General features: G+C 48.2%; 1 protein-coding gene across 1 annotated transcript; it reads right to left on the bottom strand.

The window, feature by feature from the left end:
* Positions 1-378: 378 nt before the first annotated feature.
* Positions 379-17744, bottom strand: LOC133342404 (opsin-3-like). Its single transcript, XM_061551558.1, has 4 exons — positions 17251-17744; positions 13121-13440; positions 8908-9168; positions 379-4130 (listed from the first exon to the last, which is right to left on the bottom strand). Exons 1-4 carry the CDS (start codon positions 17723-17725, stop codon positions 3858-3860), a joined length of 1329 nt encoding a protein of 442 aa, XP_061407542.1. The 5' UTR covers positions 17726-17744; the 3' UTR covers positions 379-3857.
* Positions 17745-26485: the final 8741 nt, after the last annotated feature.

The following is a 26485-nucleotide window of genomic DNA, read 5'->3' as shown; positions in this document are numbered from 1 at the left end:
AACCAGACGTCCGTGCTTAGATTCTGAGCTCGGAATATAAATACTTGCTCATTTAACACAAATTATTGGGTGATGTGGTGCTGCTGCTGCACAATCACAAATAATAACGACACTCAACACGTTCTTCAATCACAATGTGGCCTTCGAAATGAAGATATATATTAGGCGACGTTTTTGGTCAACGGCCCTTCCTCACGGAGCACAGAGAGGCCAGCTGCGGCAAACTCAGTAACTGGGTGGAAAGCCTCATACTCTTAGTTCTTTCGGTAAAGTCACGTAGGTAAAAAAAATGAAATTAAAATGAATAGAAATAAAACAATAAAAATCACGACGTTTCGGAGGCAACACAAGCTTCCGTCTTCAGGTGAAACTGTCACAGGTTAAATTTTTACCTACGTGACTTTACCGAAAGAACTAAGAGTATGAATCCTTGCAGTCACGAAAGCTTCAAATCTAGAATTAATGGAAAGCATAATTTGTCAAAACCGAGAGTGATTTAAAGGCGATTTCTTAAGCTCGGTGGATGTGTTGCACCCTGTCGAACGCGTGACGCGATACACGTTCAACAGGACGGCCAAAGCGCGCCGCTTGAAGGCGCAGTTGTTTATTTGTGCGCGGCGAGGACCTTGTGTGTTATTCTTTGGTTCTTTCGGTAAAGTCACGTATATAAAGATAAAATAATAAATTAAATAATAGCATAATACGACGTCTCGATTGCAACACAAGCAATCATCATCAGGTATAAAAGAAATAGCAAAGAAATAGTTGCTATTTCTTTAATTTATTATTTTATCTTCTTCCTGGCGGTGTGAGCTCGGCGTGGTTTTATGATTTATGAATGGACCACGCGTATTGTATGTGTGTGGAGGTGGTTCACAAAAGGACTTTGTGAGTATTGTGAAGAGATAGCACGCAATGTGTGCGCCTCCAAATGACACTATCCTTATCCGCGAGCTTAGACTTCTCATATTAGATATATCCCGTGTGTGTAGACGTAATTGGGATGGAACGGTGGCGCAATGATTAGCGCATTACGCTACGAATGCGGCAGCATGAGTTCGATCCCAGGCCAGGGCTACCATGACTGATGGTAAGTGATATCTGAACCGGTGCCTGCAACCAGCTCTAACCCCTTCACCACGCAATGAACAGGATGGTGAAGTTTGGTTTAAAACTTCTCCACGACCTACACGGCTATGTATGGCGAACGCTTGCAAACGAGAGATTCCATCTCACAGGATTATCCAGGTTAAATCTGTTTATATATAAAAGTAAATAGATTAACGCGGATTCACAAAGAGCTGGATATAGACGTTTGAAGTGTTTATATAAGTAATACATCATGGAACCATTTTGCCAGTATCAAAGTATGAAAAATAAGAATAGGTTTTACCCTTTCTGGCAATAAAACGGGTAGATGTTAAGATGTTTAAACACCAAATAGATATCCATAATAGAGGTTTTGTAGGTTAGATCGCGATCTAACCCAAAAACCTCTATTATGGATGATATTGGTCGCGAAAGCCTCCGTGTTAAACTGACCAAATAGAAACCTTTCGCAAGGAATCAAGTCTGCATTACACACGTACCTGTGGTGAACATGCAAAAAAGACATGCTCTGGTAATGTATGGATGGCATTGTCTTTGAAACTGGCGTAGGCCAATCGGTTTCAAAGACAATGCATATATGATCATCAGAGCATGTTCACCACAATTTCGTGTGGCTAATGAATACTTGGAGCCTTGTAAAAGGCTTCTGTTGGTGTTTCAACACCTAAACACCTGTTTTATTGCCACGAAGGGTAAAACCTATTCTTATTTTTCACAAGTAATACAGTTGTACAACAACTTGAGTCTTGTTTGGTTTCAAAGTGCTCGTCGTGATTATATTTCTACATCATAATTGCAGGGTATGCGTTGAGTAGAACTGCTGTAAAAGAAATATGTGTAGATTGTAGTAGTTGTGGCATGACCATAGGCCACTTCGTTGAGCTATCGTTTGTGGCTAGGTCGCTTATAAAATAATATAAAATAGTTTAGTTTGTGATTTCCTTAGCTTTCCTATCCTTTGCAATCCTATCGTATGTTTGTATAGTTTGTTGTTGTAACTTTCTGACTCGGCCCGACAGGACATCGGTGAAAAAGAGCTGTGTAGTAGCTCATCGGATTCCTCCAGTATATATAAAAATAAAGATTCTGGATGTCGATCTGGTGGGGTCATGCCGCTGGCCTGCCTCAAGGGGGGGGTTATGCAGTTTTGAAACCATTTTCAGTGACCGGTGCTGCTGGCAACAATGAAACAGTCACAGGTACACAAAAATAACAAATTTATAATTTGTCCAGTGTCTGCACGTGTCCGCACGCGTCATTTCTCATGCAATTCAAGGTCATCTGCAGGTGGTGTAATGTTTTTCTCTTGCAGACACGCACTCGGCACGTGGACAAACAGCCTTTGGCAAGGCTGATGAATAAAAGTCAACGTGGTGTGGAAATCGATTATGTAATATGCTTGCAGCGTTTCAGATAGCCATCGGGCTATACAACTGAAGTCGTCCACTGGCTCATCCATACTCGCTCGATATCAGCATATAAATATTGTTGATCAACTTCCAACCACACGAAATAAGAAATGTGTGCACGCGCGCGTGTATGGGGAGCGGTAGTGTAGCGGTTAGCGCGCTGCGCTACGAACCTGGTGACCCGAGTTCGATTTCCGCTCACGGCCAACACCAGTGACGATTATCTGAACCGGTCCTGGCTTTCCCTAGGTCAACTCATTCTCAAATGAGTACCTGGTGCGGTGTGTAAATATCGCCACGAGAGAGACAAAGGCGACCGGGCGTGGTGCTGGCCACCCACCCCCTCGTGTGCCATGCCAGCCTTCATAAGCGCTACTCGCTAACAGCACTTGCCCCAACAGTCTGTTAAATGCTATACGGGGTATCTTTGTCTCTGTGCATGGGCACACGCGTACAATCCCTGTAGTAGACGGCATAGTCACACGCATTGTGTGGATCATATTGAATACCCCGTCCGCACACATGCCAATTATCCCTCTCCGCAGCTCACAATCATACACTCTGTTAATATTTTCCTTTAATGCGTCCAACAGTTAATAAAAATTCTCTTTGGAGGGTTCATAATGCCTCTAAAAACCCCAACAGTTCTGACATCATCGTTAAAAGATCCACGGGACATGTCTACGAGGATACACTCACTTAAAAACAGTCTCCCTTCGCAAGAAAGTGCTCATTGTTGGCGTAAAGTCAGTGGTGTAAATGTCACATTGATACGGCATGGCCCTGACCACTACCAGTCTCTTTATATATTAAAACGTTCCACAATGCGGTACACACTTTAATGACCTTGTGTGGAGAAGGGGGAGACGACAGATGATGGGCTGACTTAATCTCGCCGTACAACAAGACAGAGTTTATCTTCTGCTCCGTGGAATACAACGCACATATTCGATGACGTGAGTCCCATTCTTCTCTCCGTATCTCCATCTCGTCAATCGCACACGTTGCTTCGGGGCGTCACGGTGGCGAGATGTTAACTACCTCGCCCGGTATACAGGAGGTTGTGGGCTCCATACCGACCCTGACGCCTGCTGCTGTATATTTGAAGGTTGCATGTTCTCTCCGTGGTCGCGTGGATTTTTCTCCGGGTCCTCCGTTTTCCCCCTCCACGTTTAGAAACATGCATTTAGGGTATATGGCTGCTATTAATTTCCACATAAGTCACTCCGTTGAGCTATCATTTGTGGCCAGGTCGCTTCGAGAGAAAAAAAACAAAGATCTATACAGCTCAGTGGGCCCCTTACCTGGTAAGATAGAATAACAAGTTTTAGTTTTCAATCAGAATCTCTCCGATTCCGCGCCGTCCTGGGCCCTCCTCTGAACGGCGTCGTCGGGAAAGATGATGAAGACAACGGACGAGGAGCTGAAGGTGACCCTCTTCCTGGGCCTGTCGCCACCGACGCTTTGCGCAGTAGCGGCGGCGGCGGCGCTGCTGTTGCCCACGTGGTGGGCGAGAGGGAAGCCCCACCGCGCGTTGTGCTCGGCGAGCGAGGAGGCGCGGCGCCGCGGCTTGCGCTTGGGCAGCACCAGGACCTGCAGACACCTGCGGAACTGTCAGGTACGGGTGGGGGTACGGGGGGAGGGGGGAGGGGGGGTAAGGTTCGACGTGAGTGTTGCAGTCAATTTGAGCCGTCATTGCATTTTTTTTAACCAGGTAAAAGGGCCCACTGAGCTATACAGCTCTTTTTTTTCTTCTAAAAGCGATCTGGCCACAAATGATAGGCCAACAAAGTGGCTTATCGCGTGGAAATGTTCGGCAGCCAAATACTCTAAACGCGTGTTTAGAAATGTGGAGGGGAAAAAACCCGGAGGAGTCGGAGACAATTCCACACGACCACGGGCAGAAAGATCATTCAAACTCCAAATATACAACAGGCGGCAGGGTCGGGATCAAACCTACGACCCCCTGCATACCAGGCGAGGTATTTAACATCTCACCACCGTGGTGTTAAATGTCAGGGGTAATGCGGCCATGGTGGCATGATTTGGTACATTGCACCTGCAATCCATCGGTCTTCGATTTTATCCGACCTCTGGATGCGGCAGTTGAAAAATGGGTACGTTTCTGAAATGTCCACTCCCTCCGTCCGCTGTATGAATGTGGTGCACCCCAGCGACGCGTGGTGGGGCAACACGTGGGCACTCCCGTCTCGTCCAAGACACATGTGAAGGCCAAAATACTACCCAGAGGAGCTCTGCAGAGTTCCCACGAGAGATGCCCCTTACCATCCATTAATCAATCACCGTCAATCGATTCATCGATCCATCCACAGCGGTTGATCGATTGATTAATGTGCTCCCTACCATTATCGGTATGTTGAATATACATTTATCAACGATAGCTAATGTGTTGTTGTCAAGGCTTGGGTAGCGACGTGGCAAGGAGATGGCAGTATATCAGCGGATGTTTTAATTATTTTGTGAAGACCTTTGAGTGTTACCCCCCCCCCCCCCCGTCTTATGCATACGTGGATTTTCTCCAGTGACTAAAATTTCAGGCCACAAGTCAGACACTGGTTAATTCATTATTCATTTTTCCCCGAGTTAGATCGTCGAGGTATAATGTCAATGTTTAACTATAACCCTCCACCCGACAAAGCCAATCAAATAAAGTTGTCACGTAGGCAAATATGCCAATTGCTCTGGGTTTTCAGCAAAACCTGAATGTAGAAAAGCAAGCAACATTTTTGGAATTTTTACAAGAATTTTTTTTTTGCTGGAGACTACATCCAGCATCATCAGATGTTTAACAACAACAACTCAGCTCGTAATATTGGTCGTGAAAGCCTACGACGAAATGTACTTCTGAAAGTGAGCTTTGAGAATCAATAAGGCTTTCCTGGGTAAGTAAATGGCATTACTCTGAGGACCACCAAAGGAAATGGGCACTGCCCCATGCTCACTCGACCAAGGGCACACTTCGATTTGTTTTAAAAAAACCTTCTAGTCAGGCTCGAGTTTCTTTGAGAAAACACATTTCTTTCCCAGAGGCTTTTACACCACAGTTGGAAAATCCACGTTTCTATTGTGAGGACAAGTCCATCCAAATGTTAAAAGGGTTTAAGAAATTAATAACGCTGCTTGGCTACGAGATGGCCATGAGCAGGCAGTATGTTCCTGCAAGTCGCTTATTGAATGTATCTGCATAGAGCTTTGGAAGTTATTTCGTCATTTACGGCGAGTTTTCTCCACGCTATCCAGTTTTATACCACAGGAAAACACTAAATAATGTAATTGGCCAATACAGGACCCCCATAAAAAGTGTTGAGACTCATCGATGCATTCCTAGATAAATCAGGCCTATAGGACATGTACACGTGTTTTTATGTGTACATAGACACTGCTGGTCATCTGTGATAAAGTGCTTCATAGCTCATCGTATTCCTCCAGTCTCAATAATGATTCTAATAAGATGTTGCGACTGCTCTCACGTGCACTTTCAGAGATCAACGGTCACCGTGATCTCTGAATGAAGCTTTACACACTTTACGCTGGTGAATTAGACTCACTGAATGCGGGGAGCATAGACGTGTAAAACAAGTAAAGTACAACGGTGAATGCTGGCTGCACTGCCCTCTGCTGACCGCTACGTAGCACACACACCCCGGCATGTACGGCATTGTGATCACCAAGCCGAGGACTATCCAGGATCGCCGCCTGCGTGGCGTCTGAGTTCTCTACTACACAAAGGTTCCTGCGATGCTACATTTTGGTAGCCAGTGCGTAAAATCCGTTGTTGTACCGTACTTCTGTGCTCCCACGCCAATGCTCCCCCGGGCATCCCCAAACCCGCATTGACCGTCATAGTGAAGCGTTGATCCTGTCACAGCGGCGTGGGAATGAGGAAGCCCCCATCCACGAGTGTGTTTAATCATAATATGTATTCATACTATAGGAATCTGATGAGCCATACGTGTCTTTTTCACAAGACGTTGTCCATGTTCCGGATCGTCCATATGTCTTGCGACCCGCAATGAATCGAACCTCTTTGAAATAAATATGAAGTTGTATAGAATTAAATGAGGGTCACAAGACACCTGGACCACCCTGTACATAGCACAATAATATATGCCGAGTGTGTGGTGCTAGTACTGCAACGTGGATCAATACATCGGCATCAAGGCAGAAAGCTTAATAAATATATTGGAGCGTTAAGCCGCTCATCATTTGGAAGACGGCTAATGGTCTGGTGATGAGATCCAATTGCCTCCCCGCCCCCTCTCTCTCTCTCTCTAGAAGCGTGCAATTGACTCGTCGGAGCGATTGCTAAGCATTAAACAATTATTGGTCAATGATTGGTCGCTGAGCATTTACGTGTCAATCAAACTTAACGGCGTTTAAATGCGAGCGCGCGCCGCAGCCCGTCAGACCGCGGGTTTCACCGCAACGCCGAGAGAACAAAACACTTCCCATCGATTTCGGGCTGGGGTTTCCCGATCTCGACGGTACTTTGTTCCTCCGTTACTAATTGGCGCACACTGCACGCGTCTGACGATTGATGAACCATGTGGGGCACAAAGACAATATCTCCCATATTCTTAGGGTTTTTCGGTTAAATGTCACGTAGGTAAAACATTAAAAAGTAAAATAAAATCAAATGAAACACGGCAGAACTGATTCTTCGGCCGTTGCCGATCATTGCTACAACTCGGTGGGCTCTCATGAAATTGTATTTTCCGAGACCAAGGTTCTCTGCAAACCTCCTGGCTACCATCAAAGGTTTGTACACGAAGCCATACAAATATACAAACACAGACATAATTTCAACCGTGATGACGGTTACAAACTGAGTAATCATTGGAAAGATGTGATTAACCATGCAAAAAAGATTTAACTACACTTATTTGCTAATCTTATTTGACAGACAACCATTACAGTTTTACCATGTTTAGTGGTGGTCTCCCTGTCACAGGTTGAGTCACAAACCGCACCTCTCCATAACAAAGGCTCAGCCTTTGTTATGCAGTCTATTCTTAGTCTTAAGCCGCACCTTACCATATTAATAATAATTATGCGGCCCTTGCCCCACCACCTTCTCCAACCATTATATAAACGGAGTGGTAGCTCCTGCAATCTCTCATTTACTTGATACAGCTGTCGTGGCTGTGACGGTACCACCTGAAGACGGAAGCTTGTGTTGCCTCCGAAACGTCGTGATTTTTATTTTATTCTACTTTTTAATGTTTTTACCTACGTGACTTTACCGAAAAACCCTAAGAATATGAATCATTGCAGTCACAAAAGCTTCAAATCTAGAAACAATATCTCCCATGTAGCTCTCACCGACTGTCGGGTCAAGTGCTGTTAGCAGGCACTTGTAAAGGGCAACTAAACACGGCACACGAGTGGGAGGATGACGGCCAGCACCATGTGGCTCCCCATTTACAGGCCCCATCAAGTGCTCATTTGAGGCCCAGTCGACCAAACGGAGACCCATGAACCGGTACAGATATTCGTCACCGATGTTGGCCGTGAGCGGGAATCGAACTCAGGTGACCGGGTTCGTGGCGCTTTTATTCCCCATAGGAGGGACACACGCCTGGACACACACACACACAGATCTTTGCATTCATTTAAATTTGCTCTCTGTACATAACGCGTGGAGCACACACGATATATCGATTCTCATGTCTCTCGGCGCAACCGTCACCTGCGACACACACACACACACAAGTCACGTGCGTGTACACACACACACACAAGTCACGTGCGTGTACACACACACACAAGTCACGTGCGTGTACACACACACAAGTCACGTGCGTGTACACACACACACGGCTATGTGAATTAAAATCGGTGCACGACGCATCACTGGACGTGCACGCGCCATCGCCGTCTTAAATTGAAGCGGAGCCCCGTTGAGTCGCTTGGGACGCGTGCCACCGATCGTCGGCCACGTGCAGCGTTGCAACGACTTCATTTGTGTGAGAGCCGAGACATTGGGGGCATCTCTGCGGATGCCGTGGTGGCCCGCCGAGGTCTGGGAACCCCCCCCCCTTCTAGCGTTTATAAATCCAGCGCGCTCGCTAAGAGAACTTTCAACAGCAAAAAATTCTGATTTCCACACAGCCGAAGATTTTGGGCCACCAGCTGGTCTCGTTTTCACGACGGGCAGCTCCGCACCGCCTTATCGAGGAACGCGTCGAGGATTGTGGCGTCGTGGACTGTTGATTGCGTACGATTAGCACGCTTGACTACAGTAGCGTGCTCAAGACGTTCAACGCACACGACGGTATCCTGCCGTGCGTATCGAGATACCATCGCCATTCTCGCGCATATTCTGGTTCACGGGCAAGGGCGCAGCCGCGTCACGGGCAGCGCGCACCCGCTTATTGAGGAACACGTAGAGGATGGGGTTGTAGGCGATGCTGGACTTTGCGAAGAACGATGGGATGACGCTGGTGGCCGGGCTGATGAGGTCGCCGTGCCCCGCCGCCGTGAGTAGGGCCACCACCGCGTACGGCATCCAGCACAGCAGGAAGGCGGCGACCACGAGCAGCGCCAGGCGGGCCACGCGGAACTCACCCCGCAGCGTCTGCGCCATGCGGCCGGCCGTCTGGACCTGCGCCACGTGCAGGTAGCGGAACTAGAGGGGTGGCGTGGACAGCCGGGTACACGGGGCACGAGGGCGATACGACCAAAGTCATGTTAGCCACCTGTGCAGGAGGTGTTCGCTGTGGTGGTGCAGGGGTTGGCGCTACGCTGCGCTACGAATCTGGCGACCCGAGTTCGATTCCCGCTCACGGCCAACACCGGTGACGATTATCTCACGCGGTTCTGGGACTCCCCTAGGTCGACTCGGCCTCAAATGAGTACCTGGTGCGGCGTGTAAATATCGCCACGAGGGAGACGAAGGCGGCCGGGCGTGGTGCTTGTCACCCACCCCTTCGTGTGCCGAGCCGTCCTTCATAGGTGCTCACTAACAGCACTTGCCCCAACAGTCTATTCAGGCTATACGGGGGATCTTTGTCTGTCTTTGCTGTCCTGTCTTGTAGCTCGCCCCGATGCGTGTCGGCACAAACCATGGCACCAGAGGCGGCCACGTGATGCTGCACAAATGGGGTCGTTAAAATAAAAACTGTCGGGAGTGCGGTGGCTATGGTCACTCAGAACAGAACCGTGGAATGTATCACGACAGATGCACATGGACACAGCAGCGATGCGTCACTCCGACGGTCTTGACACAATTATCTGGCTCGACAACCTCAATATCAAACTTTTGCTCTACATCAGTGGTTCTTAACCTTTACCGCAGCCTTGCACCCATTTGGTTCTCAATTATTATAATTAAAGCATTTATTATCATGTGAAGAAATGCATCGGGTTTGATTAAACAAAGTAGTTGTATTCTAGATTTGAAGCTTTCGTGACTGCAATGATTCATACTCTTAGGTGTTTTCGGTAAAGTCACGTAGGTAAAAAATAAGAAAAAAAAAATACTTACGTGACCGTGATTAATTTGTGTTTCGATGATTTACCTTCAAAAAAAATCTGGCCAATGATCGCACCCCGAGAAAGATCACCTCGCACCCCCAAGAGGGGGGTCCATGCACCCCCAGGTTAAAAACCACTGAGCGACATCGGCCATATCTGGATGGTGTTTATGAAATGCCCAAGGTTAACAAATCTGCTTGGCTGCAAGCTGGATAAGAGTTGGCAGCACAGCATGTGGATTCGAGGTTTCTTACAACATCTGTCTGATGCATTGCGAAATATTGCCAGCAAACGTTGAATACTTTATATGGTAGAGATTTCAGACCGTGTCCGTTCGTGTTTAAGTGCGTGCATTAGCCACAATGTGTACAGGTGCGTATCCATAGATCTCTAAAAGCCAAATTGGCTCGGGCTAAGATGTTATAACACTATCTGATAATGGAGTTCAATCGTAATTTGTAGGAATGTGGTGATTCACATCCATATCTAAAATTAAGTGATTCACAACTTATGACAACACCTCAGAGGCGACGCCGCTTTGAGCCTGGTTAATGATGGGACTGGTGGCCACCACCAAACACGCATAAATGTCAAATGCTCATGGCTGGACAATCAATGCTCAAGGATGTGTGACTAAATAGACTTGAAGAATCACCGAATGAAGCACTTTCTGCAGTTGAAGAGGCAATTCAACAATTGCATTGTACCTTCTGTCGCTTAAATAAAAAACCGGCCGTGTTTCTGTTCTCTTTGAGAGCTCCTAGCTATCGCAAGCCTGAAGGCGGAATACGCGCAATAATCATGACGTTATATTGACATGCAGAGCAGATGTGGTGACGACTATGATGTCATCTCGACACGCAAAGCAGGTGATGACAATTATGATGTCATCCTGATATACAAAGCAGGTGTAGTGACAATTGTGATGTCGTCTCGACACACAAAGCAGGTGATGACAATTATGATGTCATCCTGATATACAAAGCAGGTGTGATGACAATTATGATGTCATCTCGACACACTAGGCAGAGCGATATCTTAACACCACGAGATTTGTGGCATTTCATATTTCTGCACGACTCTTCAAAAGGCTCACGAGTACAGATGGCCATTCACTGGAGCGAGACGGGGCCACTCGCTCGGCTTGTGGACGGATGCGCTGGGATGATTTAATCGGTGACAAGAAGCCGGTCGTCATCAAAGTGTCTGGATCGCGTTTCCTGTGCTTGACGATTGAAATGGGAAAGATGAAAAAGGATTCCACCCCCGTCCTCCCGCCGTCATTATGGTTGACCTTACACGATGAATGTGTCGCCTGCACGAGAGGGCTGCGGTAGATAACCCTTGTCACGAAACTGGAACTCTTCACCTACTGAAGAGTTCCTGGATTTTGAGCCTTTAGCCAAACAGGCTTCAAGTGTTTCACGTAAATAGGCAAAACGTTTGTCAACGCAAACAAAACATGACTGCTACTTCATCAGCCGATTGCCCTTCTGGACAAAATGTTTCTGTGGCAAAATACAAGAAAACCATAGGAAAGGCTATTTCCTGAAACATTACATATTATACATTCCTTTGTAAGGCAGTGTTATTGACAGATGTGAAATTGAGACTCAGAGGGGAGGGTTGTGACCAGTGCAGATGTTGCATGCTTACATACATTCTGTTATGAATTGTTAGTACAATAAACATTGTTACGTGGAGAGATTGACTTTTGTCTATCTACTTATTACCCACAATGCTCTGCAATGCAAGACGTCTTTTAGGAAGTGTTTTCAGGTAGCTCCCCTGAACATTCTTATTAACTTGACGTTATCAACCTGCCGTCTGGAATGCTCTTCCTTCCGATATTAGGAAGCCACTGGAGCTATGCACTTTTAAATCTAGATTGAAAACGCATTTCTTTAGAACAGTTTTTGTGTGTTTAGTTGTCTTTCCCTCCGCACCTCCTATTAGCACGAGTTGGCCACGTACGGTGCGAAAGAAGTAAAATACATTCATACGTTTACTTCGAGTGCAGTGTATGCACGTGCTGATTATTGCACACCTCAGACATTCGATTTAACTATCTTTTTTTGCTCGAATTAGTGACATCTTCGAGAGAAAAAAGGCTCAAACAATGAATAAGACTAACAGTTACAGTATTAATATATTGCAATCAAGATCAAGAATTGCATCATTAAGTCCGATTTATGTTATGTATTCCCCACACCTCAATACATTTTTGTTTAAAAATGCCCAGTTTCGATATTTTTTTAATATTAATTTCCTCCTGGATATGTTATGTCACTAACAGTGAATGAAGCCAAAAATTTACTTTTTTACATGCCAGTAGAATAATTGTGTCCTTGTAATCGGACCCAGTAGGGCTGCTGAGATCTGGTGGGACCGGCCACATTGGGGGCCTGCCTCACTCTGCTTCTGGACTCTTTGTGCATTTTTACCTGTGGCTTAAAAGACAAAACTCAAACAGCTCATTGTAGCTTCGCAACCCTAGGCTGTATTTAAAGCTGTCTGGCGCAACGTTATTCTAATAAAACTTAGAAAACCCGTTACAGTTGAGGCTCCCTAAATTGACTGGCTTGACAGCTTATTTTGTCAATTTAACACGAAGGCTTTCGCGACCAATATTATCCGACAGGCAACTCGATAGGGGTTGTCACGTAAACAGAACTTGCCAATTCGTCACTAGTACAGCACACCGGTGTGTTGGACTAGCGACGAATTAGAATATTCTGTTTACGTGACAACCCTTACGAGTTGGCCGTGACGGGTGGTGGCGGGTTTAACGACACTTTGTATATTTATGCGATCTAATCCAAAACACTTCTGTGGAGCTTATTTTGTATCCCTCCTCTTGTCTAAAGCCACTTGCAAGAGCGAGCAAATCCGCGTCTTGTAGCGCCAGGAAAACGCTCGCGAATTGAGGCTCCCTTTTATAGGCTGGGCTGGTCAGCTTGTTATTGACTTCGGGAGAGGCAGCAATTGGCGGTGCGTGTGTGTGGGGTGGGTCTCCTCTTCCTTTAAGCCACGCGTTGTGCGCTGTCCGCACCCCCCGCGCGCGCGCAGACGAAACGCAGCCAGCGACGACACAACCACCGTGCCTGGGTGATGGCGAGTGCTATGCGCCCGTAGCAGAAGCCCATGACGAGCAGCGGCGCGGCCAGGCAGCCCAGGAAGAAGAATAGCACGAAGGCGGCGTCGGGAGGGTTGCTCGAGGCCCAGTCGATGGAGCAGCCGAGGCCGTGCTTCTCCAGCACGTAGCGGCTCCATCCCAGCAGGGGAGCTCCCGTCCACGCGGCCGAGTAGAGCCACGTGTACGTCACCGCTCTCCACGCCCAGCTGAAGTCCAGCACCTGCGCCTTGATGAGTCGCGCGTAGCGCTCGTAGGAGAGCGCCGTGAGCGTGGAGATGGACACGATGCCTGTGAGCACGAAGGGTCGTTCCGTTAACCACCCACGTTACCACCCACGTTACCATCCACGTTACCACCCCGTTACCGCCCCTACAGAACTTCATTGTTCTATGAGACATCTCCTTTACCAGTGGCAAAATATAGTAGTAGGTTTCTACCCTTTCAACTGGTACAGCCAAAGCGACTAAATTGGCTGGATCTGGAAAAGCCCTTCAGGATGTTGTGTGCCTGGTTTTGTGCATGCGTGGGTGATACACAGTGGAGGCTTCTCGGGCGCTGTCGACATGGGGGCTGCTGCGAGGTGACGAAGGGATGGCAGAGCTGGTTGACCGGTCCCCCCGCCTCACGCCCTTTGGCCGCGTGATGGTTTCTCCGGGTCCTCTTGTTACCTCCCACATGGCACTCGGGCATGGAACTGGCCGACAGTCCTGATGCACATGGCCTCATTAAAACACAAAGATTCTTGAGACTTAAGTGAGGATTTCTCGGGTAAATATTTGGCAACTCGCCTTTGCCCGTCTAATGATGGGTGTATTGCAGTAAATCTGAAACTTGCAAGCGATAAGCAGACCGCGACGTGATATTCATTGCACTAATGCGTGTGCAATGTGTAAGGGCGCGGTGACACAGACCTGTTTTATTTAAAGGTTATAATCCCTTGTTCATCATGACGTCCTTGTTACTTTTATGTCTCCACAGCGTTACGGAGATCACGTGACGTGAGGGTTCTGCCTTTGTGGTGAGGGTTGTGAGTTGACGCCGAGGAGGGGGGAGGAGGCGCCTCGCCCCCCCCCCCCATGTGGAGTGACGTCACCCGCTAATTATTATTAAGGGGGGGATGTCCATTTTGAGGACGTCACCTCTTCATGATTAATAATGTGGGGGGCTGTTGGATGTGGAGTGATGTCACCTGCTCATGATTATTAATGAGGGGGGTCCATCTGGAGGACGTAGCCTGTTCATGAGTAATAATGAGGGGGGCTGGCCGACGTGGAATGACGTCACGTGCGGGACACACAGACATTCTTGGCTCATTATGTAGTAACTCACTGGCGTTCTGCTGACTGGTGGGGCTGGTGCAGTAGCTGTTCATTGGCACCTACTTGTACTTGCATGTGAATAACAATACGTGGTGGTGGTGGTGGTTGTGGTTTTAGTGAATTCGTGGATATTTTTAGGATGGTAGCATTAGAGAATGGTGTGTTTTAATTGCACACCATTCCGATTTAGAGAGTTTGCCCTGAAATGTCTTATCTAGTTTAAAGACCATATTTGGGGAGACTCCCGTATTGAGATGTTTGGCTAATTCAATTTAAAAAGTGTTTCATATGGGAGGAACTGGAATGCCCAGTGGGCTCGTCATGTACATTAGGCGTAACATTCCAAGTTGTGCACAGAAGGATTAAAGTATCTATTGATGCCCTGCCATCCCTGGCTCCCTCTTCGTCCAAGCCTCCTCTTGTATTATTCCAAGGCAGTCTGCAATCCAAGTGCGCACTGTATCAGGCTTGGCCGGATTAGCATCTGACAAGTTCGGACACTTGCATGGGGCTGTGGTCACGTGTTGCTGTGATTGATGATGTATCGGAGGTGGCCGGCTGACCGTGTATCAAGAGGACTGAGCCACCAACGCTAAAACTTGCGTTCAGATACAGTGCTCGTTTCATCCACCCATGATTACACTGGATTGTAAAGTGTAGCGAGTTGAGGATATTAGCCAAGTCAATAGTACATTTTAAAAAATTGCATTAAGTACGTTTTAAGGCTACATTTCAGCTCCGATGTTGAAAAATAAACGACCAGTATGATGGTCAAGTGACTAATGTTTCCCTGCAGCAGGCTGTGCCGGATAGTGCACCCCTAGTGTAGGGATTAAAATGCCACCTGGGTTTTAGACACGGCTTGGGTTTTAGATACACGGCTTCTGCGGCGTCTCCTCTATTGCGTCGTCAAAGTTTTGCATCGATTTTTCGTCTAATCGTGACTAAAGCTTCGTGACAACATCATGGGGTCAGACGCTCCGTAACAACATACTAATCGCGTGACCTGCAAACTTGCCAGTACAGCAAATGTTTCCTTGAACTCGTCAATGCAAGCGGTTTGAGCTCTCCTCTCGTTTGTTTGTGTGGTCGGTTTTATTCATGTTTTCCAGTTTCATCCCACACGAAGCCAAACGCCCACTTATGAAATTCGCCAAACATCTATTTGTGACATGATCCTCCTCAATAAAAAGTCCACGAGACTCTGTGAGGCTTTCATGGATAAATGAATGACGTCACCCTCGTGTTTAATGCGTCAAATGAGTTAACTTTACGAGAGAGAGAATGCTGCTACGGAGCGCCTGGTCGTAACTTTAAATGAGTTTGTTTTCTCACAAGCGTAACCAGGTGTGTGCGAGATAAAAAGGGCAATTTAGTTTATGATTCTGCATGTGGTGCGGTAGTTTGGTTTGGCCAGAAGCCATAGCACGTGATCCGGCCGAATTTTGTATCGGCAGCAACAACCTTCACCACATTGAATGTCACCCACTCAATTTTAGGATGAGTGGCCCCAATAACAATAACGTACTTACATTATGCAATCGCTATCTGCTAATTTGTTTTCTCCCACATTCTTACAAAAAATGTTTTGGTTGATTTTCTTTGAACCTATCTACGTGACTTTACCGAAAGACTCAAATAATATGAATTCTTGCAGTCACGAAAGCTTTAAGTCAAGATTGTTTTCTCCCACCAACGTGTGCATATTCAGTACGAGTTCACTCCACTTGAGGTACAATCCAAAAAAACCCATCGGAGGGCCATATTCATACACACAGCATAGCTCAATGGCAAAACAAACTACGTACGCGGTTGTATTGCAGCTCTAAAAGTGTTTAACACTCGTGAATCAAGTCGACGACTATCTGCGTTGGCGTCACTTTGTTGGGCGTTCGCTGCCAGCGAATTGCAACTCAAAGCATTGGCAGGCGCACGTCAAGACCGGCGGAGTTGACGAAACTATTTTGTCTTCTTGGTTCTTTCGGTAAAGTCACGTAGAAGGGAAATAATAAAATAATAAACATAATAAAATAACATTCTCACGACGTTTCGGCCACAACGCAAGCTGAAGAACATTCGGACGCTGTCTTTCCGACAGACCTGTTCTTCACCTGACGACGGCTGCTTGCGTTGTGGCCGCAACGTCGTGAGAATTTTATTTTATTATTTTATTATTTCCCTTCTACGTGACTTTACCGAAAGAACCAAGAAGATGAATCCCTGCAGTCACGAAAGCTTTAAATCGAAATTTAAACTATTTTGTTTCCGACTTGGTAGGAAACAATTGTATCCGAGTGCACTGTAATTGCTGCAGTCTAAATCACGGCAATTTCACTTTCTCACGCCTGTAAGTTACTTTTAACTTACCTTGCAAACAACGCATTTTGTAAAAGACAAATTTATTTCAGTTTCTGCTGTGTCGGCCACATGGGTTCATCTGCCCCATACTTCACCACTCTGGCCATTGCAGGACTGGTGAAGGAGCGGCGTGGGGGGGGGGGGAGTAAGTTATCCGTGGCCTGGAATCGAACTCAGGTCGCCGGGTTCGTCACGGCGCTCCTCCACCCCCCCCCCCCCCATTGCCCCTCCCACCCCGCCCCTTTCTAAACAACGTTAAAGTCCAGACGAGTCCGCTGAAATTCACACGAGTTACTATCGCTTAGGAAGCCGCCGCTGTCGTGAGCTACTCGCCAAACTGGCGCAGGGCAACACTTGCCACGGACGACGGCCCCGAGCGAGCGAGCAAGCGAACCGATCCACGTCGCCTTGGGTCACTCACCGAAGAGGCTGTTGCTGAACCCGTCCCACACGCAGCCCCCGTCGCCCCACACCCACCGCCTGCGCACGCACGCCACCAGCGTCAGCGTGTTACCGAAGACGGACACCAGCAGGTCGCTCAGGCTGATGTTCACCAGCAGGAGGTTCGTGGGCGTCTGCAGGCGCTTGAAGCCCAGGAAGAGCGCCACGACCAGGAGGTTGTTGACGAAGCCGGCCACTCCGATGGTGCCCACGACGCCGGCCAGCAGGCGAAATGTGGCCGCGCTGAAGGCGGTGGAGCCCTCGCTGAGGTCTCCTCCGTGCAGGAGGAAAGTGCCCCCGAGGGCAGACGCGTTCCCCTGCGCAGAGTCCGGCGTCGCCTTGAGTCCCGTGTCCCCCGCGGCGAAGTGGAGGGAGTCCTGCTTGGGAGACTGCATCCCGGGTCCCTGCACGGGCGCTGACAGTGAGCGCGTGGCATTGTTCACGACGGTTTGCATCCTCGGCTTGCGATCTGTCCTGAGGCTCGCCGAGTGCAGGGACAGGCGGGCGGGCGGGCGGGCAGGCGGGAGTGCAGTGGGGGGGGGGGGGGATGAAGGGTGAGATTGGTTTAGATGTGGAGGTGCGATTGGTAGGTGATGGGATGGTTGGGGGTGGGTGCTGGTGGAGGAGGGTGCGGTGGGTGGTGAGGCGTGGGAGGGAGGGAGAAGGGCGAGGAGTGAGGGTCGCTGTCGTGGAGTGAGTGGTGTGCACGACTGTAACGGAGCCTCGCTGCGCGTTCATCCGAGATTACTTTTCGCTCCCCCACCGCTACCGCGCCACCCGAGTGTCATCATTGTTCGCTGTCTCTCTCCCTTCCTCTCTCTCGCGCACGCGTGCAACTCAACGGGACGCAGAGAGAAAATGCAAGCGCAGCGAACGTGATGATTGTGAGCAGGAGGCTGGAATCACGAACAGCAGCACAACCAGTAGCAGCAACATCAGCAATAGACGATATTAGCAGCAGCAGCAGCAGCAGCAGCATTCCGTGAACGATAACTCGTGTCGGCTGCGTTGTCAGGCAACAACCGAGGCAAGAACTGTCTCTCCCAAGGTCAAACGGAGAGCCAAGCTCCTATCCCGATCTCAACTCTTCTCTCGATCAGAGCAGAGCACGCGGTGCCTGCTTGTTACTTCGTGGATGTGTGTGTCTGTCTCATGTGCGTCTGTCTCTGTGTGTCTCTCTCCTGTGCGTCTGTCTCTGTCTGTCTTTGTCTTGTGGAGCGCCCCACTGGTGATGGAGCAGTTATGGAGAGATTGGAGAGTTTCCCATACCTGGGCAGTGTCCTTATGACCAGCTCCGGTTTGACAGCAGAGGTCTCACTCCGAATCGGTCGGGCGGCATTATCTTTTCATCGGCTGCGCAACGCTGTGTGGAAGCTACCTGGTCTGTCGCTCCGCACGAAGCTTCGGGTCTTCTCGGCCACATTAATGTCCTACCTTGTCTATGCTTGAGAAACGTGGACCTCTCTAATGGAACATTAATCTACCCTGGTTAAACGTGGGTTTAAACGTGGGTTTAACCAGGGTGGATTTTGTGAGGAGCTCACAAGTCCTTGAAAGATCTGGACACATTCCCATCAGCGAGCTTCTCCGGCAGGCGAGGCTGCGTTGGCTGGGTGATGTGGCCCGCATGCCCAGCCACCGCATGCCCAGCCACCGCATGCCCAGCCACCGCATGCCCAGCCACCGCATGCCCAGCCACCGCATGCCCAGCCACCGCATGCCCAGCCACCGCATGCCCAGCCACCGCATGCCCAGCCACCGCATGCCCAGCCACCGAATGCCCAGCCACCGCATGCCCAGCCACCGCATGCCCAGCCACCGCATGCCCAGCCACCGCATGCCCAGCCACCGAATGCCCAGCCACCGCATGCCCAGCCACCGCATGCCCAGCCACCGCATGCCCAGCCACCGCATGCCCAGCCACCGCATGCCCAGCCACCGCATGCCCAGCCACCGCATGCCCAGCCACCGCATGCCCAGCCACCGCATGCCCAGCCACCGCATGCCCAGCCACCGCATGCCCAAGCAGCTTCTGTTTGATCGCATAGAGCAGGGGTGGGGAACGTCCGGCCCGCGGGCCGTACAAGGCCCGCAAAATCATTTGGTCTGGCCCTGCCAAGGCAACCGCAGGCGGGACTCGAAATTCAATAAATCTAGGAGCAAACTTGGAAAAGCAGTTGCGAGTAGCAACATCATCAATACCAGCTCACATCACACTCCTCGCAAAAGAGAAGCAGTTCCAGCCATCGCATTAGGGGCGAGTTAATTAAATGTTTGACCAAATATAACGGGCACATTTTTAAGTTGATAATTTTGTATGGCCCGCGAATGATGTTATAAATATTCAAATGGTCCTTGGTAGAAAAAAGGTTCCCCACCCCTGGCATAGAGGGAGCTAAACGGGCACGACATGGGCTGGAGAAGAGATGGACTGATGCGGTACAGGAGGATGTGGAGCTAAGTGGACTTGCCGACGACCGGTACCAGCGGTGTCAAGATCAGCCTCGATGGAGGAGGCTCGAGAAGGACGCTGCGACTGGGCAGTTGGAGGCAGTCGCCCTCCAACAACGGAGGGCAGAGAAGTGACGCTCACAACAACGAGCGGAGCGCCGTGCGGATAAAATGCAGCAAGTTGGCACAGTAGGGAGTTCAGCTGGTACATCTACCAGTCATCTCAGGCAGCCAGCCCATGGCACCTGGGTCTGTCCCGAGATCTGTCGGCGAGCCTTAGACACTTCACGTGGCCTCAGTGCACCTAGCCTGGCACAGGCGCCGTGGTGACGTCACTGTCACTTAATGGCGAATGGCGTGGTGTTGGTGTTGGTGGAGAGCGGTGGTGTAGTGGTTAGCGTGCTGCGCTACGAACCCGACGAGTCGAGTTCGATTCCCACTCACGGCCAACACCGGTGACGATTTGCTGACTCAGCCTCAAATGAGAGTACCTGGTGCGGTGTGTCAGCATCGTCACGAGGGAGACAAAGGCGGCCGGGCGTGGTGCTGGCCACCCACTCCCTCGTGTGCTGTGCCGGCCTTATGTGCTCACTAGTAAAAGCACTTGCCCTAAAAAGTATGTTAAGGCTACACGGGGGATCCGTTGGCTTTATCGTTGTCTCTGTACCGTTAATAAGATGAATGTCCTCTGGTTCTGCCTGTACGGCGTGTTTTGAGACTGCGTGTTTTGAGACGCCTGTACAGGCGATGGACGGTAAATCAAGGTTATATGCATGTCGCCGAATCGCGTGTGTTAGGAACGTTTCTTGTTATTGTGTTGGTGTGTCCGTGCACATTGCAGAGCGGTGGCGCCAGCGATTAGCGCACCACGTTGTGAACCCCGTCCACGGCTAACATCAGTGGCGAGTGATATCAGACCCCCCCCCCCCCAAACTCCTGCAGCAACCCGCACTGATCATTGTGGTCAAGTATGGGCAACCCCCCCCCTCCTACTGACCAGACGCAGTAACTAACAATGATAGTGTGCGTCAGTCCATCATCACTGCCGTCATCACTCGGTGTCACTCGGCGGCCTCTGGTTTCAATTAGCAGCGAGGCCAGTTGGCGACTCGCCCCCCCCCCATTGTTGCTGCTGTTGTAGTTGTGACGGAGGGTTCGGTAAATGGTGGGGCCCGCTGCACGCGCCAACAGGACCACGCGTCACCCGTGAGCCACGGGTTTTCCCATTTTGAAGCAAATGGCAGGCAGCGGGCGATGGAGCGATGGAGCCTACGGGCGGAGTGGGAGATGTTTGATGATGGTGATGATGGTGATGATGGTGATGGTTGTGATGGTGGTTGTTGTTGGGGGAGTCGGTGGTGTAGGGTGGTTGGCGCACTGCGCGGCACCCAGCGGCCCGACTTAGATTGCCGCTCACAGTCAATATCGGTGACGAATATCTGCATCGGTTCTGGGTTTCTCCTGGGTAGACGAAGTCTTGTGTCAGTGCCGGGTCCGGTGCGTCAATATCGGCGCTTGGGTGGCCAAGGCGACCGACCGGGCGTGGTGTTGGTGACTCACCCCCTTGTGCGCCGTGCCCTCCTCAATAGTTCCTCGTCTGCAGCACTTTCCCCAACATTCCTTTGAAGGCTAAACGAGAGAGCTTCGTTTGTGATAGTTAGTGGTGGTTGTGGATGATGTGGATTGCATGGGTAGTTTTTAAGGCCATGTTTGAAAAAAATTGGTTGTGCAATTGCGCATTTTATTAATAAAAAAAGTTTTTTTTTACCTTAAAGCCCCACTGAATCTCAAGACGCTCTTTTCAGGAGAGTCTTGCAACATTGGGATGTTTGGCAAATTGCGTCCATGAATAGTCCGGCTTTGTGTGGGAAGAAACTGTGAAAATGATCCAGAGAAACCCAGCACGCATGCCAGGAGATACCACTCAGCCCCACAAGCATCGGGCATCTCCCATATAAAGTATTCCCATATAAAGTATTTACTCACAAGGGGCAGCGGGGGAGATTTTTTTTTTTTACAATTCTCCAAATGCAAATAATCTCTTAAGTCACCGACTCGCCCCCTTTCCCGCATGTTGACTTGAACAAACTGAGTGTGTAGAGATATAACTTCACATTTTAAAATAACGATATTAAGTCGCTGCATTGCCAGGGGTGTAAGCTCGAGTTCCACTCTGATATCACATGTGTTGCTTTCAAGATCCCGCATCCTGGTATTATTTATTTGCCGGTTAAACTGAAGCCACTGCGAGTTTAGAGATAATCCTTCAATTGTGTATCGTCATAGTAAATATAGCACTGCCGATTAGCACGGTTGGCTACGTACGGTGCGAAATAAGTTCAACATACGGTACATGCATACAGATCCCGAGCAATCCGTTTATATGAGCTGATTAAAGTTACATTTCAGCTGTTGACTTTTACACAAATCGAGAGGAAACGATCCAGCAAAACTGAAACGCCACTTTTCCATGCGCATATCGAGTGGCACCCTCGTGTAAGCACGTTCATTAAGATGCGGTCATCTTACTGCATTGGATCCAAAACCTGCTTGGATGCAATTAATGAGATGACAACCCTTTATCAATTCACTGCTGGATCAATATCTCTCCTCCCCGTGTTTGTCATGGAAACTGTTATAAAACAAACTTTACACTTTTTTTTTCTTCTTGGTTCTTTCGGTAAAGTCACGTAGAAGGGAAGTAATAAAATAATACAAATAAAACATAATAAAATAAAATAATATAATAATATAATATTTTATTTTATTATGTTTTATTTTTATTATTTTATTACTTCCCTTCTACGTGACTTTACCGAAAGAACCAAGAAGATGAATCCCTGCAGTCACGAAAGCTTTAAATCGAAATTTAAACTGTTTTGATTTACCTTTCAATGCTCTGTTACAACCTAACAAAGTAACTCGATTTTAATCCGTGGGAATGCGGTTCATTTTGTCTCTTCTTCTCGAGGTCATTGAGGATTATTTAACCACGTAGGTAGGTGAAGGATTTCCCATGGACTGGTTCTGATCTCACTCGCCACTCATGTTGTCCATGCTCGCCGGGTCCACAATGTAGTGTGCCGCCGATGCTGCACTCAGACACTGCGTAGGCGCCTATCATAATCTATTTGGTGGTGTCAAACATAACGGGAACATTTTTTTTAACTGCCATTCGATCATACCAAAGTCCACAGCTACAATACAATAAATTCCATTTTTAAATGGTTTGTTGCCAAGGATACATCACGTTAGTGCTTCAGCCGGCTGGGAGTTCGTTGTCTGAGACTGGCAAGCTATCATTTCAATCGCTAAAGGTTACGTTTAGATTTAGAGTTAGGATTACTACACTAGTTATCAATACTCTTACAATATTACACCATACGTCACTGCTATGTTAGAAGGGGGCATCGATCCGCTATTAAAACAGACATCTGTGCTTCTCGCTGTTATCTCGTGTGGATTTTTCTCCGGGTCCTCCTAGTTTTTCCCTCCACATTTAGGGACACGCGTTTAGAATATATGGCCGCTGTAAATGTTCACATGACAAGCCACTTCGTTGAGCTATCATTTGTGGCCAGGTTGCTTCTGAAAAATATCTTTGTAGCTCAGTGGACCTTACCTGGCAAAATAAAAAAATAGTTTATTTTGTTGTTTAGTTTATCACGTATATGTGTCTGTGTGCTTACAATTGATGAGATGTGTTCATGTGCAGTGATAGGGATGGAAAATGCAGTGGGGGGGGGGGGGGGTCTTTTATCAATCAGTGGATAGATCATGAAGGATGAGTGGTCTTCATCACTTGATGATTTATGAACGATTATTATTTTATGACGGACTAACTGACGATAACGAATGGTGATTAGTGATTATGAATCGTGACGAACAACGCACACGGTGGTCAGCTCGATGAGGATGATGGTGACCACGACGATGATGACGATGATCAACACCAACAGTGTACCAGTGGATACCGCCTATGGGAACGCGTCATTGCGCCAGGATGCAGTGGCCCAGTACTGCCGCGATAAATCGTGGGGGGGGGGAGTGGGAGAGGTCACCAACCCCCTGGAATTGAGTGGAGCCACGTTCGAGGAGTGTTGCCGCTCGAGCGCAGCGTTTCGTGTACCGTGACGCCGCAGTCTCGACCCTTTCTCGCAGTGTCACGCTTAGCCCGTCCTCTTTACAGATTTTAATCGGGCAATAATGGGTCCATATGGTTTCCGAAAGGATTTAATTACGGGCATAAACCATAGCGCGAACTCCGGTCGTCCTCGCAGTGGCTGTTGGCTACCCATCGAACAAAGATTGTTACTGCATCGCATGCTTCATCATGGGACCTCTTTTGCCAGTACCAAAATATACTAATAGGGTTTTTCTCCTTTTTTCTGGCAACAAAACTGACACCTTTTGCAAGGAATCATGTTTACATTAACCACAATACTTACAGTCAAATGCAAACAAAAAACAATACTCTGGTAATTTATGCATTGTCTTTGAAACTGATTGGTCCACACCAGAGACAGCTTTCTTTGGAGCCTCGTCTCATATGGTGTTCGACCAGATGACGCCATATGAGACAGTGCACCAATCATATTTAAAGCGCATCATAACTGTGCTCTGTTGAATTCACCATGTTCAGCAGAGTGGATCAAGATTGTCCACGTGTCCTCAAGTTGGAATTATGCAACAGAAATGGCAACGCCGTGAAATGTCCCAATCCAGCAGCACAAATCAATAATTCCAATAATAATACTACTACGACTACCCTGTACAAAAGACTTTAGGCTCAATATTATTTTATCAAAACGGCCCTGCACTTCCACGCTTGTCACAATTTATTTCATTCGATGGGCCAAAACTCGTTTGGCACGGAGTGTCAGTATGTGCATTGTGTCCAAAGGAACTTTGTATGGAAAAGCAATAACCTGTACACTCACAGCTGACAGTTGTGTCGAGGGTCCCTGCTGAATCGGGATCGATATCCCCCCCCCCCGCTTGTTCTCTGGAATGTTATCGACAAAGGCAACTGATGTTCATTCTGCATGAGTGTAGAGTCTATGAATGCATGGGACTTTCTGACGAAAACTGAAAGTGCTCACGCTTGATCTCTGTGTGTAGTGCTCTGCTATGAACCCGGCGACCCGAGTTCGATTCCTGCTCACGGCCACCAGGTGAAGATTTTCTGAACTGGTCCTTGGCCTCCACTAGGTCGACTCAGCCTCAAATGAGTGCATGGTGTGATGTGCAAACATCGCCACTGGGGAGACAAAGGTGGCCAGGCGTGGTGTTGGCCACCCACCCCATCCTGTGCCGTGCCAACCTTCATAGGTGCTCGCTTAACAGCACTCGCTCCAACAGTCTGTTAAAGGATATACATAGGATCTTTTAATCCATCTGTAACTGGGGGGGGGGGGGGGGGGGAGAAGGGGGGGGGGGGCACGATGCATCTTCAAAAGAGTATCCAATGCGGACAAAACATTATAGTCCTCTAAAGTTGCGTCGCTTTTAGAGAACTGCCGTGGAGAGAAGGAGCCAAATTGGTCAAAGGGATGCCCGCACTGCTCCTGGCAATTGTCTTATGGACCGCTGCTCTCTGGTCACAAGCGTGTGGACGTGCGCTGCTTCGTGTGTCACCCTTACCTGGTTAAACAAAATGAACTTGAAAATTAATGCCTAGCTGCCGCGAGTACTTGTAGCGCACCTCAAAAAGTGTTGCAGGATCCATGCAAATGCATGCCTTTTATTTTCGCCTTGTTTGAATGGGTCTTGAACACCCATGTTGACGTGTAAATGCCGGCACATGTGACGGGGACATCGCATGAGCACGCCTTCACCACTTGTTGTAGAGGTTAGAATCAAGCGGCCGCCCGGTTAACACGGTTGGCTGCGTACAGTGCGAAAGAAATTCTATATACTTACATACAATCATCAAATGTGCGCTGTCCAGTGTGAAGTTGACGTTAAAGATCCCGTGACGTAATTCGCAAGAGTAGGCCATTGTGTACTGGCGTCATTGTTCAAATGTAATAAATTACCTGCAACATTATACACGTTTCATTTTATAAAGCCATCATTGCCCCCCCTCCCCCTGACTGTGAAAACTTGGCAGGACCCTCGTGAATAAAGAGTCGTGGGGCTTGGCGAGGCTTTGCTGGGTAAACAAGCAGAAAGCAAAAACAATGTTCTGTGCATGCGCCTGTGGTTCCGTCCAAGTAGGATTTACGCTTAATGCAGAAACTATTACATTGATTGAGAGCCAGGGTGACACGTCTTACCCGAAAGTGCCAGAGATCTCGTGAAATTGCACTTTAATGAAGTCTTAGTCAAGTAACAAAGCACTCTATCTATTACAGCGTCTTATAATTAACGTGAACATGGGCAAATGTGCAACAATTGTGAAATGCATTTATATCATTATGGTAATGCATGATAATATCTTAAGCGTTATTTATCTAGCCTCATGCACACATTACTGTGCCAAATAAAATACAAATTCTCTACTTCAGCAATTTTTTCCTGTGGTTGTTCCACCTGATGAAGATCGCTTGTGTTGCGATCGGAACGTCGTGATTTATTTTATTTTATTTAGTTTCCACCTACGTGACTTTACCGAAAGAACCAAAGAGTATGGATTCCTGCAGTCACGAAAGCTTCAAATCAAGATTGATACAAATTTTGATTCACTGCAGTATTTTTCGATTTAAAGCTTTCGTGACTGCAGGGATTCATCTTCTTGGTTCTTTCGGTAAAGTCACGTAGAA

Source organism: Lethenteron reissneri, chromosome 14 (genome assembly GCF_015708825.2).
Source record: "Lethenteron reissneri isolate LAM-NWPU_2019-01 chromosome 14, ASM1570882v1, whole genome shotgun sequence".
Classification (NCBI taxonomy): domain Eukaryota; kingdom Metazoa; phylum Chordata; class Hyperoartia; order Petromyzontiformes; family Petromyzontidae; genus Lethenteron; species Lethenteron reissneri.
Note: the sequence above shows the minus strand (reverse complement) of the source record. Positions and strands in the feature narration are given on the sequence as shown.